General features: G+C 38.7%; 1 protein-coding gene across 1 annotated transcript in view; it reads left to right on the forward strand.

The window, feature by feature from the left end:
• Positions 1-16,082, forward strand: part of DOCK11 (dedicator of cytokinesis 11) — a gene marked incomplete at both ends in the record, with an annotated part of 174,457 nt that overhangs the window by 130,082 nt on the left and 28,293 nt on the right. Inside the window, 8 exons of the mRNA XM_084259069.1 lie at positions 798-845; positions 2,142-2,284; positions 3,514-3,629; positions 6,348-6,485; positions 11,118-11,300; positions 12,777-12,890; positions 15,483-15,698; positions 15,782-15,839. Coding sequence (XP_084115195.1) covers positions 798-845; positions 2,142-2,284; positions 3,514-3,629; positions 6,348-6,485; positions 11,118-11,300; positions 12,777-12,890; positions 15,483-15,698; positions 15,782-15,839 — 1,016 coding nt within the window. The remainder of the gene's footprint in view (positions 1-797; positions 846-2,141; positions 2,285-3,513; positions 3,630-6,347; positions 6,486-11,117; positions 11,301-12,776; positions 12,891-15,482; positions 15,699-15,781; positions 15,840-16,082) is intronic.

Here is a 16,082-nt window from a genome sequence, read left to right on the forward strand (position 1 = left end):
CCAGAGCAGGGAACAGAACAGTCAGACTGACGAAGTACACTACTGAGGGAAGCAGTGGGTGCTGCAGGAAATGTCTGCGCACCATGTGGGACCCTCGCCGGCAGCCAGGGATCAAACCGGCGCTGGAGAGTATGCGGGCAGCTTCACAGCCCAGCGCTCAACCGCTGCGCCACCAGGGAGGCCCTAAGATTTATTTTTTTAAAAAATACTACACTATACTGAAATATTTACTAATGAAACTAATATGATGTTGGGGATTTATCTCCAAAAATATAGGAGGTAGGGAGGATGGAAGAAGAGCAGGAGACCTGTTCGGGGCAGAGGGTAAATAAGAATGGCCATGAGATGATCATTGTGGAAGCTGGTAGGAGTTTAGTATGCTCTCCTCACTATTTTTGTTGTTTGTGTTTGTGATTTACAATCATAGAAAGCATTGCCATGTCATTGTAAAATAAAATAGCCATGGCCCCAATTTCTAGGACTTAAGAACCTTATTTAGGTTTTACTGACTGTGCTAGAGGTGTTTACTATAATATGTTATAAAGTGCAAAGGATGATTTATATTGGCAGGTCTTTCAAATTGAATAAAGATGGGACTTTTTAGTGTTGATATAATTGTGGCAAATAAACTTAAAAAATAGGTGTAATATGGCAAGCCCACAAGTAGTTATGTGTATACCAAGAATTATATCATCATAATATTTAAATAGGCCATGCTTGTAACACATGACTTTTCAAATTATTATTGAATTGCAGAGTGTGGTAATATGTTACTAACATGTTTTTTTCTTTTCTAGAGTATGTTTGTTTCACTTTAGATATGTGGGGAAAAGAAACATAGCGAGGTAATTCCCATTGTATTTCTACTTTTTTCTTTCACTTCCCCCAGAGGGCAGTCTTAATCAGACCAGGTAAAACCTAAATTATGAATTTTGAGTTAACAGTAAGACAGCCATGATTTATTTGACTTGTGTCAACTCAAAGTTTAAACTGTGAATTGATATATATTTAAGTTTTCCAAAGGGTAGTGGTTAGAATGATTAACAGATTTTCGGTTTTAATCCTAGAACAGATGCTTTTGTGAAGTAGGTGAGATAGGGCAAAAGGGTGAAAGCCAGGCAAAGACAGGAAATAGGAAAGTGAGGACAACTTAAGGTCTGTATTTTCATCTGTCTTTTCATCTGCAATCTGTCAGTGCTCACCTCAGTTACTAAGATATGTAGAAATCCCCAACAACACTTGGGGCATGCATGATATATTATCTATTTCTAATTTTTTTCTATTTAAATCTTAGTGAAATAAGTACTTAAATAAATGTTTGCAGAAAAGATTACCCCCTTATTTCAATTAGATATATTTTAGGAGTAGAGTTAATCTTGAAGGACTTCAAATAGAGTTCTTTTTTTAAAGTCATATTCCATGGCACTTTGAAAAACCACTTGGATGGAGTTTATGGATGAGTCTGTAGAACATTCTAATATTTGATAATTCAAGTGGTAATTTGTAGTCTTTCCCCAGAACTTGGAGAGGTTTGATAACTGCTACCATGGGCCTTAGCTTAGGACCGTGCTGGCTCTCCCATTGTTTACTAGAGTGTAGACAACTGTTTCTCTTCCTTAGTTCCTTATGATCTAGTTGTAATTTTTTTAAATGGAACCATAAAATGAAAGAAAACAAAGACAAATGTGCAAATCCTAATAGACATGTTTACAGAATAAAAATTTCTGATCCAAGTCTAACTTGAATCCAGAAACACTAGATTGGCACTCATTCTTAAACATCTGAGTCTAAAGTTCGCCCCCATCTCACTGTAACTCTGAGTATCCCTGTTCCTGCTTTCTCTCACTCTTGACTTTCCTCACCTCCTGAATCTTAGGTGACGTTCTGGAGGAAGAGGAGAAAAGAGCGAAACTCTCTCAATTCCTTAATTATATTCTTCTAGTATAAACTATTTTACATAGACATTAAAACCTCATACAATTTCCAGTGACAATTCATGTAAGCCTAGTAATAGTTGATAGAATATTGAGCATAGTACACAGTATTTATGTGGGAACCTATTCATTTGTTAGTTTAAAAAAATCTAATATTGAGATCTAGGCTTTCAGTACTCCATTTCCTAACTTTAAAATGTATTTTAGGGTGCATGATGCCTGGCTGTCAAAACACTTTGGAATAGACCGAAAATCGCAAACCATGCCAGCTCTTCGAAACAGATCAGGAGTAATGCAGGCCCGGCTTCAGCATCTTAGTAGTCTGGAAAGTTCATTTACACTTAATCACAGTAAGTGAAGTTGTGTGTAGGTTACCCATCTACAGACACATAAAACTATTAAACCTTAAAGAATTCCTGGCTTAAATCACCAATATGAATGGAAATGATTATCACGTGCATAGACATATTTGCATACCTCTGTGTGTTTATTTCATCATACATGAATATATAATCTAAAAAAAGCCCACATGGATTTTTCAGCAATTTTTAAGTAATTGCTTTACCCCCTTAGTTTAGTATCGAAGAAGTTAATTTTTCCCCACTGAATTATTGTTCTCGTCGTATTTTTTTACATTGGATTTTTCATTCCTACTGTAAAACTTTAATGCAAATAATAGCATCTTAATATATTTGTTTAGAAATAGTGTTGTTCACTCAATGATTTTAAGAGATTACACATTCTGAGTTGACTGCAGAAATCACAGAACTGTAAATACGGCTTTGAGACACGGTGCAGTATTGACATGGTTAATAAGACAAGGAGAGAGAACTCTTGCCCAGCTGGGGAAACTAAAGGGCTATATAAATGGCAGCTGTCCTCTGAAAAGCAAATATTAATAAAAAGTCAGTGAGAAAACTTTCATTTCCATACAGCCCTCTGGAGGTTGCAGAAAAGCAAGCCAGAAAAACTGACTTTGTGATGAGGACTAATAATAAAAATAAATGTCTTGAGCAGATGGACCCACAGCTAATAGATGCAAGACCTTTAAAAGAAATGCAAGTCTTAGAGCTTTCAACTCTGCACTTGTCACTTGTAAAAATATAATGAACCTGCTTTCTCCATTTGGCCCGATGCTTTATTTTCCTTCTGATTTAGAAACCAGTCTCATATCGTTGGCATAATTGAGAACATCTGGCCAGAGGGCACCACCATATGTAATGAATATCTGTGGGTTTCTCATCTTTGCACACATAATTAGCGGCATGTCCTAAAATGCCTCCCACGTTATTTCCTAGTTACATCACCATAGTTCATCACTGAAATCTTGTCTCCATAGATGTGAGCACCTAATTACATGTTGCAGAGCTGTTGATACAGAGCCGAAATGAAAATTCATGGACTTGATTAACTAAGGCCCTATTTGATTAAGAACTAAATACAGTGAAACCCATTTGGTCTGTACGCATTGAGGGCCTCCTTTCTTCTGACTTGCTCTGAGTCTTCAGAGGGAAAATCATTCAAAACTGTTGTGTGAATCTTTGTGCTGGGCAGCTTTAATTGCCTTTTTTAATCCTAGGTTCTGCAACAACGGAAGCAGACATTTTCCATCAGGCACTTTTGGAAGGCAACACTGCTACCGAAGTCTCCCTCACAGTACTAGATACCATATCATTTTTCACTCAGTGCTTCAAGGTAACAAGAGTTAGAATTCAGTTGGCATAATTGCGAAGATAGCATCAGACAAAAATTAACTAGTCAGAGGCAGCCTAGATTAGTGAAAAAGTCCTGAGTGAGCAGCCTCACATTACTTGGATGGCGACCTGTTTGGCTGTGACCTTGGGAGTTCACCGAGACACACCTGCCACATCCAGAAAGTGAGGGGATTCTACAAACTGGCCCTTCAGTGCTCTTTTTTTTCTCTTAAATTCCATTGTCATTTTCATGGTTAAAAACAGTTTCGCTTACACTTGTATTAAAATAGCTACCATTTCTAGTCCAAATTATGATTGGATCGGTTAGCCCAAATACCCATCTCTGATGACATAACTTGTCAGGCTGATGATGTCCAGGCAGTCTGGCTGGCTTCCATAGTCAGGCACTTAGTGTTTTTTCTCAAATGTTTGCCTCTTAGTACAGATCATCATTGCTGTGATTTAAAAAAAAAAAAGAGGTAAAAGCAATTATCTTGCAGGGTTATTGAAGGAGGAAAATGGGATAATGGATGTGACAGTGCTTTGAAAAGTAAAAATTATATAACTACAATGAAAGGTAACATTAGAGGGAGAACTCAAAAAATGAAGAATCTTGCTTTCATTTGAGTTACACATTTTCCCCTTTTTCCTTCCTTCTCTGAGTAATTTAGTTAATTGCTTCAGCTCTCCACATTTACAATGGAAACCTGGCTTGTGCTTTTCAAAGAGGGTTTTAAGGGAAAAGCCAATTATATACTAATAAGAAATAGACTGCAGAACCCCTTCATGAAGTATTAAGTGTATTCTGATTTCAAGGTACTGCAAATTCATTTTTCACTGTGCCAAGTAATAAGGAGGACATTTGGTCTCAAGGTTTGCCTTGTCTTCCTTCCCCCTAGTCAAATACTTCTTATTTATTTAACAACCCTATCTCTTGGTAGATGTCAGTCAGGTACCATTTTAAGTACTCTGCAAATATTAACTCACATGTTTGTTGTGGGTCTGTGTGTGGGAAAGGGCAGTGGCTTCATTTGGGTACCAGGGATCATGAGGGCCAGGGAGGATGGAAATGCTTGAAAATTGAATCATGATGATTGCACAGCTCGGTAAATTTACTTAAAATAATTGAATTTTACATGCAAAAGAGGTAAATTGGATATATGTAAAGTAACTATCAATAAACTTAAAAATACAAGTGTGAACTTTTTTATCCTCCCACTAGCTTTATGATATAGATATTGTTATTATTCTCGTTTTATTTTTTTTAAAGATTATTTATTTATATAAGCACTGGGTACAGTCAGAAGCACGGGAGGGTGAGAGACTTCACCAGAGCCAGAGCGGGGAACAGAACAGGCAGACTGATGAAGTACACTGCTGAGGGGAGCAGCGGGTGGCAGGAGAGGTCTGCGCGCCCTGTGGGACCCTCACCCGGCGGCCGGGGATCAAACTGGCATTGCAGAGGCTGCGGGCAGCTTCGCAACCCAGCGCTCAACCACTGCGCCACCGGGGAGGCCCTATTATTCTCATTTTAAAAAGAGGAAACTGAGGCTTACTGGGGTGTTAATGTTACATAGCTGGTTAGTGGTAGAGTCAGGATTCAGATCCACTCCAGTTAGCACAAGAGCCCATGCTTATAACCATTACTGCAGGCTTGGATGTAGGCTAAAGAAACAGCCCTCAAAATCTCATGTCATTCAGGGATTCTGACTGTTGATGTTACCCTTAGACCTGTTACAACCTGCATATACTTTGGGTTTTTTTCTTCTTTTTAGCCAAGTTGTAGCCCACAAATTAGTTTTTTGACCAGTAGACAGTAGGGCTGAAGAAGTTAACCAATGCTTTAAAAAAAAAAGCTTCACAAGGGCCTCCCTGGTGGTGCAGCAGGTTGAGCGCAGCACTGTGAAGCTGTCTGCAGCCTCTGCAGCACAGGTTCAATTCCGGGCTGGCCAGGGAGCTGCCCACATAGCACGACAGACCTCTCCTGTCTCGCCCGCTGCTCCCCTCAGAAGTGTTTTCTATCCATCTGCTTGTTCTGCACCACGCTCTGTCTCTGGTGGATCCTCTCACCCTCCCGCACCTCTGGCCTCTACTCCAGTTCTTGTATAAATAAATAAATCTAAAAAAAAAAAAAAAAAAGCTTCACAAGCCGGTAGTTATTTCTCTACGTTTTTTTATGTCTCTGCAAAAAGCATTTAAACAGTTTATGTAGCCTGTTCAATTGTGATACCCATTATTATCTCTACTCATAGAAGATTTAATTTGTCACCAGTATCTAAACATATTTATACTAAACATCCTCTTTAAAAAAAATACTTTTAAAAGTAAATTAGGTAACAGGCATTTAAAATGAAATTGGCCTTTTCCTTAATTCCTACATTATTAGTCACCCTCAGAGAAAAACACAAAGGCTTATATCCATTTTGAGTTTATGATTTCTTAATTGAGAAGCAGTATGGTTAGGTTAATAGAAAATACTCTTCCCATACTAGTTCTCTATTTTCTTGGTACATTGGAAAGATAATCTTTTTTTCATCTGTTTAAAACAATGGAATTTAAGTTTAGATGTAGTTTGAGATGACACACATGTTTTTAAATTAAACTTCCTGGAACTTTTAAACTGGTTTGATAAACAGGTATTGGTAAAGTCAGTTCTCATTCGGGGGTGAGGGGGTGGCTTAACCTATGTCTGCAACATTCTTTTTTTCATGTTTTATAGAGCCAACTTTTAAATAATGATGGTCACAACCCGTTAATGAAAAAAGTATTTGATATTCATCTTGCTTTTCTTAAAAATGGACAATCAGAAGTGTCGTTGAAACATGTCTTTGCCTCACTACGAGCTTTCATTAGTAAGGTAAGGGAAAAAGCTGTGTACAGCCAGCGGATGCCTTTGGCAAGAAGCTGGGTTGGGGCAGGGGGAATCACTGAGCTGACATCTGCAAACCTCAGATAATGAAGCCATTAAGCACTGCTTTTGTAAATATAAATACAGAACAGCAAAATACATAAAGGGGGGCTGACCAGGAATCCCCTCAATTCAGGACATTTTTAGTTCACCTTGTTCTTCCTTCTCTCTTTCAGTAGGCTCCTTTGAAGAGTGTCATTTTCTAATGACCAACTTTGCCAGTTTTTCTTCCTTTTTGCTCCTTTTAAAAGTATTATGCTAAAGATACATAAGCTGTGAATACACTCACGAACACTTAAAAGCAGAGACCAGGTTTTATAGCCCCAGGGTCTCATATGATCTATTGCGAATGGTAGGCCCTTAATGCTTCTTCAGATGAGTGAGTTGTGAATTGTATCTCTGGGCCCTACATTTTCGGGCCACTTACCTCATCTAAACAAAAACCTCAGACTAGGCTTTAAGGAATAAATATGATTGAAAGAGACAGCAAAGATTTGTTTCTGGTAGCTTTTCTTTTTATAATATAGTTTATGTATTTTTTACATCATTGTTCATTTTTGTACAATGTTTGCTTTCTCCTCTAAGGTGTAGTCCTGGTAGCTTTTAAACTTACAGAATAAGCATCATGAACCAATATGGAGTTAAGATTATGGAAAGGCACAGTCTACACCAGTCATATACACACTCAGAATATATGTGTATAATGCAATAAGACCAAAAAAAATTCTCAACTAATCTGTGTAACTAAACATGAAGACCTTTTTGTTATTATTTGTGTGGTGGCTTATTATAGTCAATTGATAGAGAAATTGGGGAAATTTGAGGTTTGGGTTTTTTTTTACTGCCATTCTTTAATACAGTTTGTGAATAAAGTATATAGAGAACTGAGTTCAAAATAAAAATGTTGCAGGAAACTAAGGGGAAAAGATTCTGGAATAATTCCTTTAACAAACCGTTACTGGTTAGGGAGTTACTGGTGCTAGAAATTATTAGGGATACAATTCCTGAGGGCTTTTTATCTAATAGGTTGACACACAAACATGCCACTAGGATAAAAGAAGTTAATACAGAGAACTGAGGGTAGACTGGAGAAGGACGAGAAATGCTCTAATTTAGCAAAAGTTTCTCTGTAGTACTGGAGCTAGGATTTAGTAAAGACCCAACAAGAGACTGAGAAGGTAAATGAGAACCAGATGATTGAGTACTCATCTTAGGAGTCATATTTCATATAGACATCAGGGAGGGTGGAAGTAACAATTAGATTTCCATTAAGAGCAAATTGGTACAGGCGGGGAAAAATCTCTTCTAAAAAGTAGTGTGAAAGATGGATTAATGGCATGCTTAAGGTAGTAAGAAGACTTTTTGCCATAAGCTAGATAAGAGATGAGGGCCTAAAGTAAGAGTTACAGTGGACATGGAGAGTCAAAGGCAGGAATGGTAAGGAAATAGAATTTTTAGGATTTGGTCATTAATTCACTGGTTGGATTGTGGAGTGTGATGGCTGATGTGATATGTAGGGAGGCACAGAAGACTCTTAATCTCATCCCTCATGAAGCTTTCAGTCTAGTAGCAGGAGAGAGACTGAAAATAAACAGTCAAGTAATTGTTATTGGATAAGTACTAGGAAGAAACCAAGATGCTGGAATAGAATACAGTGATTTGTAGGAGATACCTTACTTTAGATAGGTTTGTTGCTTTTACAATGAAACCTGAAAGATGAAAGAACCCAGCCATTTGGAAAGCTCAAGGAAGAATACTCTAGGGAGAAGGATGTGCATATGCAAAGGCCGTAAGTTTGGAGAGAGCTTGAAATTCTGGGCACCGGGCCTTCCTAGTGGCGCAAGGGGTTAAGATGAAACCTGTGAAGCTATCCGCAGCCTCACAGCACGAGTTCGATCCCCCGCCTGGCCAGGGAGCAACCCACATGGCACAGCAGACCTCTCCTGCCTTGCCCGCTGCTCCCCACAGCAGTGTACTTCGGTCAATCTGCCTGTTCTGCTCCCTACTCTGTCTCTGGTGATTCCTCTCACTCCCCCCACCACACACACACCTCAGGCCTGTACCCCAGCTCTTGTATACATAAATATATAAATCATTAAAAAAAATCCTGGGGACCAAAAGGCCCACTTTAGTTGGAGTTTAGCAATCTAGGGATCATCAACATATACGTGGCAGTTGAAGCCATGGAAGTGATTTAATTTCCCCTAGAGAGCATGTAGAGGTAGAACCCAATAAAGGTCATGAGCAGAATGTCAGAGAAAAACAATATAGGAACAATTGAAAGAAAAGTCTATAGAGGAGGTGAGAGGGGGCAGCCACAGGAGTAGGAAGAAAGGCAAGGAAAAAGGCTATGATGGCAGACAAAAGAGAAAAGAGCTTCAACATTATTACAAGGCCCAGAGTGGACAAAACATTAAGAGGAGAAAGAGAGTCTGTTGCCATTGATTTTGGCCACTGCCCTCGTCAGAGGAGTGATGTAGATAGAGTACAGAGAATTAACTACACAGCAGCGATATTCTCCCCTAATCCTTCTCATACTATATTATCTTGCCCAGCAAGATTTGGTTTAATCTGGTGAAACTATTTATGGGACTTCCCAATTGCCAATGAGAAAACACTTATTAAATATTATCCAAGTAGCACTGCTCTTGCTATTAGGGTGCTAAAAAGAAGATAGGTTCCTGTGATTCAAGTTTAAATTCAAGAGTTCCAAGGAGCAATTTAGAAAACTGGCCTTCTAGCTTCACACTCCCTGGAACTCATCCATTATTGTATGCCCAGAAGCAGCTTACTACCTGCTCAGATGTGAGCATACAGAGATCATAACAGTGTCCTGTCATATGTAAAGTTTATCTTCCACCAAGCAGACTGAACACATTCTCAAAATAATAGCCACTTGGCTGTTTTGAGGATTAGATAGTCACTTTGTACTAATATTTTTCTGTGCCAAAATGTATCTTTTTTTTAACATAAAATTTGTTTTTCTTTTTTTCTTTTTTTTTTTAGAGTGCACAATAAAATTTATTATAGCTAGTAATATATAAGGAGGGAACTACTGGGATATAAAAAACAGGGGGATTTAAAAAAGGAGAACTGTCAACACAGCTCTCTTCTCAAATTTTGTATTGCCTCCATAGCTATGATCCCATTGAGATAGTTGTCCTTATTGCTTACACACATGATTGACTAGGTTCCACGTGCAAGATAATAAAATTGAGGACATTTGCTGTGTTCAGCCTCTTGCCTTTCTGGGGGAAGTCTTGTTTCCCATCGCTTCAATATTTATCTCTTTATCCTCATGGGCCTCAAAGTTCTGTCTTCCCACCTTGCCTCACAAGATTCACAGGAACTCTGAAAGTCTTCTTTTAAAAAAATATTAATTTATTTTTTATATTCCCCATACAATTGCAACCCTCTTATTTTGACCCCAGTCCCTCCTTTCCCCACCCCCCACCCCACATAGAGTGTCTCTGGTTCATAGTTGTTTGTTGATTTTGATTTTTACTTTCTTATAGTTATCCTTTTTCCTGGTCTCTTATTTAAGTTTTGTTTTTCACAAAGGTGGGTGACAGTCTAAACACAAAATACCAAGCAACAGAGGCCAGTAAATGTACTGAGTTTATGCTGATGAGGGTCAACATGTATCTTCCCCCCCACCCCAGCCCCACTGGCAGGACTCATTTATTTAAATAAGTGCAAGGGAATGACAAGTATCTCTTTTTTTTTAAAAAAAATATATATGCAAGAATTGGGGTACAGGCCAGAGTTGTGGGGGGTGAGAGGATCCACCAGAGACAGAGTGGGGAACAGAACAAGCAGACTGACTGAAATACACTGGTGAGGGGAGCAGCGGGCGAGTCAGGAGAGGTCTGCTGCGCCATGTGGGTCACCTCCTTGGCCAGGGATTGAACTCATGCTGCAGTGGCTGTGGATAGCTTCATAGGTTGTGTCTAAACCCATTGGGCCACCAGGGAGACCCCATGACAAGTATTTCAAAATCATATCTTGACATTTTATGAATGGAGGATGCGTGTGTATATGTTTGGGTGTGTATACTTCATCTCTACCCCATTTTTTCAGTGAACAGCTTTACTTGCTGAGTAGATAGATGCCCACGATAATTTTCTCAGCATTTGGACATTTGTAGTTAAGGAATTGTTTGAAGACAGAACAAAAGAGTAAGTAATGCAGAACATCCTTCCATTTTTATAGCCCAAATTAGACCCATCGATCATTCATTCATTTTAGCCATTCGTTAATTTAATACATATTATCAAGAATCTACTAGCTGTTTTTTTCTAGCCCATCATGGGCTCTTCTCAGATCTGTAGCTTAGAGTCAGGACCTCACTTTTTTGTAGTGACTTACATACTGACTTGAATCTTTCCATCATTGACACATGCTGGTCCTCTTGTTAGCTAGTTCAGGTTCTCTTGAGACCAGGGTGCTAGCCTTAAGATGATCTTATCATCTCGACTCCCCCAGTATGGTGTTAGGCGAGGATACAGTAGGTACTTCAAAGTTGGTTGATTATCTGGCTGGGTTTTTAGGCACTTACTTAATGTTTTTCCTGTTTTTCAGTTTCCCTCCGCCTTTTTCAAAGGTAGGGTGAACATGTGTGCTGCATTTTGCTATGAGGTTTTAAAGTGCTGTACTTCAAAGATTAGTTCAACCAGGAATGAAGCCTCTGCTCTTTTGTATCTTCTGATGAGAAACAACTTTGAGTATACCAAAAGGAAAACTTTTTTGAGGACACATCTGCAGGTCAGTGAAAATCAAAACTCTTCTTCTGTTTAATCTTTTGCCTCTAGATCAAGATCGAGGACTCTCCAGTCCAGTAGCTATTGGGTGCATGTAACCATTTGGTATTTTGAGGTGTGACTAGTCTGAATTGAGATGTGCTGTAAATACAAAATACACATTGGCTCATACGAGTAAAATATCTCAATTGTTTTATAATTAACTATATGTTGAAATGATATGTTGGATTAAGTGAAATAAATTAAAATTCACCTATGTCTCTTTATAACTGACTACTAGAGGGTTTAAAATTACATATGTGGCTCTGTCACATTTCTATTGAACAGCTATGCTGTGGAGCATAGCTGTGAAGAGCAGACTCCAATTTAGATTCCAGGGCTGCTACACACTGTGGCCTTGAATAAGTTAGACTTATCTAGTATCTCACTGCCTCCTGTGTAACACAGTGGTAAATATTCATACCTACCTCATAGGGTGGGTGTGAGGATTAAACAAGATGATAAAATAATAAAACACTTACTAGATATTCTGGAACAGGTAAAAAGGTTTGTGTTTTTCACATTCCAGCTTTCCTAGTTATTAAAAAATGAGAGAGGTCTCAAGTTATAGTGGAAAGCATGGACTTTGGAATCAGATCATAGCTCACTCCTTATTTACTTTATGACCCTAGGCAAGTTGCCCAATCTGTCATAATGTTTTCCTCATCTTTAAAATGAGGCCCTAGCACAGTTATCTTGAGTGTTAAACATAAAGTGTGTGCAGTTCCTGACCCAGTACATAGCATGTAATCGACACTTAGTACATGGTAGTTGTTATTCAGCACCTCCATGTTCTTGTGCTTATTTGATGAAACAAACCTGAACCAAACCACAGTTGGAAATTCTTGGCTCAGTAGACCTCTTCTTAATATGGGAAATCCTAGGTTGTATTTATATCTTCACTCCCATGGTCTGTGCCATTGTATTTGTTCATTGTAGACTGGATTCCAAATGGGGAAACAGCCATAAGAAGTTTTTAAAAAGTATCATCACAATGCAAAAATCTGACAGACGCATATGTTTCTGGTGTAAATCTTCCATGTAGTTACTTTTGGATACTAGGGCCATAATTACATGTTAGGGTTTTTACTGTTCACTTTTATATGAAGTTTCACTTGAATACCACCTTCTCCTAAAACATTCCTTCAATTAATATACTGCTATGCCCGAAATTCCCCATTAGGGTCCTTTCTTCTGCGTCAAAGCATCAGTTCTCTAAAGTCCTTTATTCAGATATCAATGAATTAATATATGCGAAGACTTAACATGTCTGGCATGTAGAAAGTGCTCAATAAAGGATTAATTTTATTGTTAATAATATATTATTCTATATAGCATTATTACTTATTATTATATATTGTAGTAGAATATGTGTAATAATTAAAATAAGCAGCATTTGTTCAGAGGACATTTGTAAAATGATGTTTGCTTCTTCCCACAGATAATAATTGCTGTAAGCCAGCTGATAGCTGATGTAGCCCTAAGCGGAGGATCAAGGTTTCAGGAGTCTTTATTCATTATCAATAATTTTGCAAATAGTGATAGACCTATGAAGGTATGTTCTCATTTCAAGTCATAAAATAGAGCCACGTTCATTGTCAGGAAAGTTCACACTACTAGAATTAAACTGTCAATTAATTTACAACTTTCAGTAGTATTGAGTGTACAGGATGTAATCTTTTTTTTTTTTTTAAAGATTTATCTCATTTATACAAGAGCTGGGGTACAGGCCAGCCAGATGCGTGGGAGGGTGAGAGGATTCACCAGAGATAGAGCGGGGAACAGAGCAGGCGGACTGACGAAATACACTGCTGAGGGGAGCAGCGGGCGAGACAAGAGAGGTCTGCTCACCATGTGGGTTGCTCCAAGGCCAGCAGGGATCGAACTGGTGCTGCAGAGGCTGCGGACAGCTTCACAGCGCTGTGCTCAACCGCTTGAGCCACCAGGGAGGCCCCAGGATGTAATCTTCATGAACCATGACTTTGTCTTGTATCTCTAGCACCTAATATATACATAGCATAGCTGATGTCCAGTATCAGTTGAATGGATGAATATGTATACATGGTTGTTAAGCTAGTAGGGTTTGAATTTTTTCTGGGCTTGATTTCTAAACTTGCTCAGAGGATGAATGTGCGCTGTCCTAATATTTTTTCCATTTATTATATTGGTTAATTAAGCACTGAATTTAGAATTTCACAAAATCGCACTTCTTAGAGTAGTTAACAGCTCTCTGATTCATTGCCAACAGATGAAGAAGGGCACCGAAAGAATTCATTATTTGATGATTTTCTGAGTTTCAAGAATCATCTTTTAACTGATGGTGGCTTGCCATAGATACTGATTGTCAACTCCAAGCCCAAGGCTATCATTTTTTACTCACCAATTGGCTGAGACCAAGCCCAAAGCCCTGACCACCATTCCTCTTTCTTACCTATGTGCTTAAGTCTTAGAATTTTGTAGAAATTTGTTTGTTGTTTCGTTGCACAGAGAGCAGGTTCTGATCTCCAGTGATGATGTGTGTGTACAAAGGAAGAAGGGTCCTTTGCCAATAGAGGACTTTTCCTCCCAGGGGAATCATTCCCATTCTTGGGAAAGGTCATTTTTCCAGGATAATTTGACAATGTTGTATAAAATCTGGGGGAGGGGAAAGCCCCAAAGTCTCACAGTCACAACATACTTGATGTTTGGGACGTGTATAATTTATCTACCAAAAAATATTCCCATAGGAACACGCCTGAGACTGAAAAAACACTGAGTAGTGCCAGCCATTCTCAGGCTGGGAAAGTTTGCTTCTCAGCCAGTTTTACTGGTTTCCCAGGGGATTGGTATATACTCCAATTAATCCCATGAGCATAGAAACCACTTAGGTCGTTTAGGATCTTTTAGTCACACATAGTTTCTTTTATTGGTTGTTCAATCTTTTATGCCATGTCATATAAAAGTCTGATCAGTACCTTTTCAAAGCAGATGGGGTTTGTTTTGGTTTTCCTTGATAGAATGTCTTTTTCGTGACTCATTTCTGAATGACTTCGTTTTATTCTGGTAAGGCAGTCATTACCAGTAAACCCAATAACAAGGTGTGTGCGGGTGTGATCCTGTATCTCTAAATCACACATAGTGTTGTAAGCCAGTGTTACCTCAATTATAAAAATTAAAAAAGAAACAGGGTGTATGCCTTTCCACTGATAAGTGAAATCTTTATCAGTGTGTAAGAAAGGACTTTATGTTTAGCATTATTACTTTTAAAGGAATCAAGAAGCCACTTGCTAAAACCATTTCTTCTGTATTTGATTATATTCACAGTGAAAGCCTTTCTAACCCCCACACTCCAGCGGGGTAAAGAGGAAGTGATTGGGCTTTCTTAATAGTGGCCAGGATAAGGAGAAAACTCTTAGTATTTGAGGGGACAAGAACAACACTTTGAGAGAGGTTAATGATCTCTTTAAACTCTTCAGAGTGTTTTGTGATTCACACCCTCTCATCTGTATAAATGAAATTGTTTGCAGTGTGGTTTCACCTGAGCATATGGAGTAGTTAGTGTGTAGGAATAGGTATGCTTGTCAGTATGAAGTGTGGCTAAGAGCACTCACACTGAGGCCAGACAGCTTGGGGTTAAGTCCCATGTACCACTTAGCAACCTCAGGACTTTGGCAAAGCCACTTTACTGCTGTGTCCCTCAGTTTTCCTATAGGTAAAGTGAATTACAGTAGCTCTTAATTCATAGGGCTGTTGTAAAAAATAAAACATGTAAAGCCCCTTGACCGCTACCTGGTGCACAGGTAGTTGTTGGCAATTTTTAGCTTCTCTTGTAACTAAAATGACACAATTATGGCTAATATAGATTACTCTCGTGACTGTAGAACTCACAGTGGAGGGATGGGCCTCAAAGCCTCTAGTCTAGCTCTAGAGTGTAAGCTTTTAGGTACTGTGAATATAGTGCTACTAAATTTGGACCCTTTGAAGTCTGAGCTAGTTGAATATTTTTAAAAGAAATCATATAAAGCTCATGGACATGCTTCATACCAAGAACTAAATACCTAGGTATGCTATACGTAAAAAGGTATGTTGTTCCCAGGATTGGATGCCAGTGCTCACAGCACATCCATAATACTGATAAACATCTCCTTTCTGTTTGTTTTAAAATTAGGCAACTGCGTTTCCCTCAGAAGTCAAAGACTTGACCAAGAGAATCCGTACTGTTCTTATGGCCACAGCTCAAATGAAGGAGCACGAGAAAGACCCTGAAATGCTAATTGATCTCCAGTATAGCTTAGCCAAATCCTACGCAAGCACCCCAGAGCTCAGGAAAACCTGGCTTGACAGCATGGCCAAGATTCATATAAAAAATGGAGATTTTTCAGAGGTGAATACTTTAGGTTATATTGTTATCACAAGCCTGCAGACCCCCGGGGCACACGCTGACCTTTCTTTCTCATTGTTCTTCAGGCAGCAATGTGTTATGTCCACGTGGCAGCTTTGGTGGCAGAGTTTCTTCATCGAAAAAGTAAGCTATTTTTTTTTTACTCCCACCCCACCCCCCTGAAGCAAGCTATTTTTGTTCTTAAAAATGGGAAACTTTTCAGTTACCACGATACTTGTCTTTGTAGTATTCAACTGTGAATGGGATTTAATTGAGCCCTGTAAAATAGCTTCACCTTTAGCCTCCTTCAGTGTTAAACTGAAGTTTTTATTTTTTAAAGAAAAGTCTCAATTGTTCATTTTGTCTCTGCTTTCGTTAAGAGTATAA

Source organism: Talpa europaea (assembly GCF_964194135.1).
Source record: "Talpa europaea genome assembly, chromosome: X".
NCBI lineage: Eukaryota > Metazoa > Chordata > Mammalia > Eulipotyphla > Talpidae > Talpa > Talpa europaea.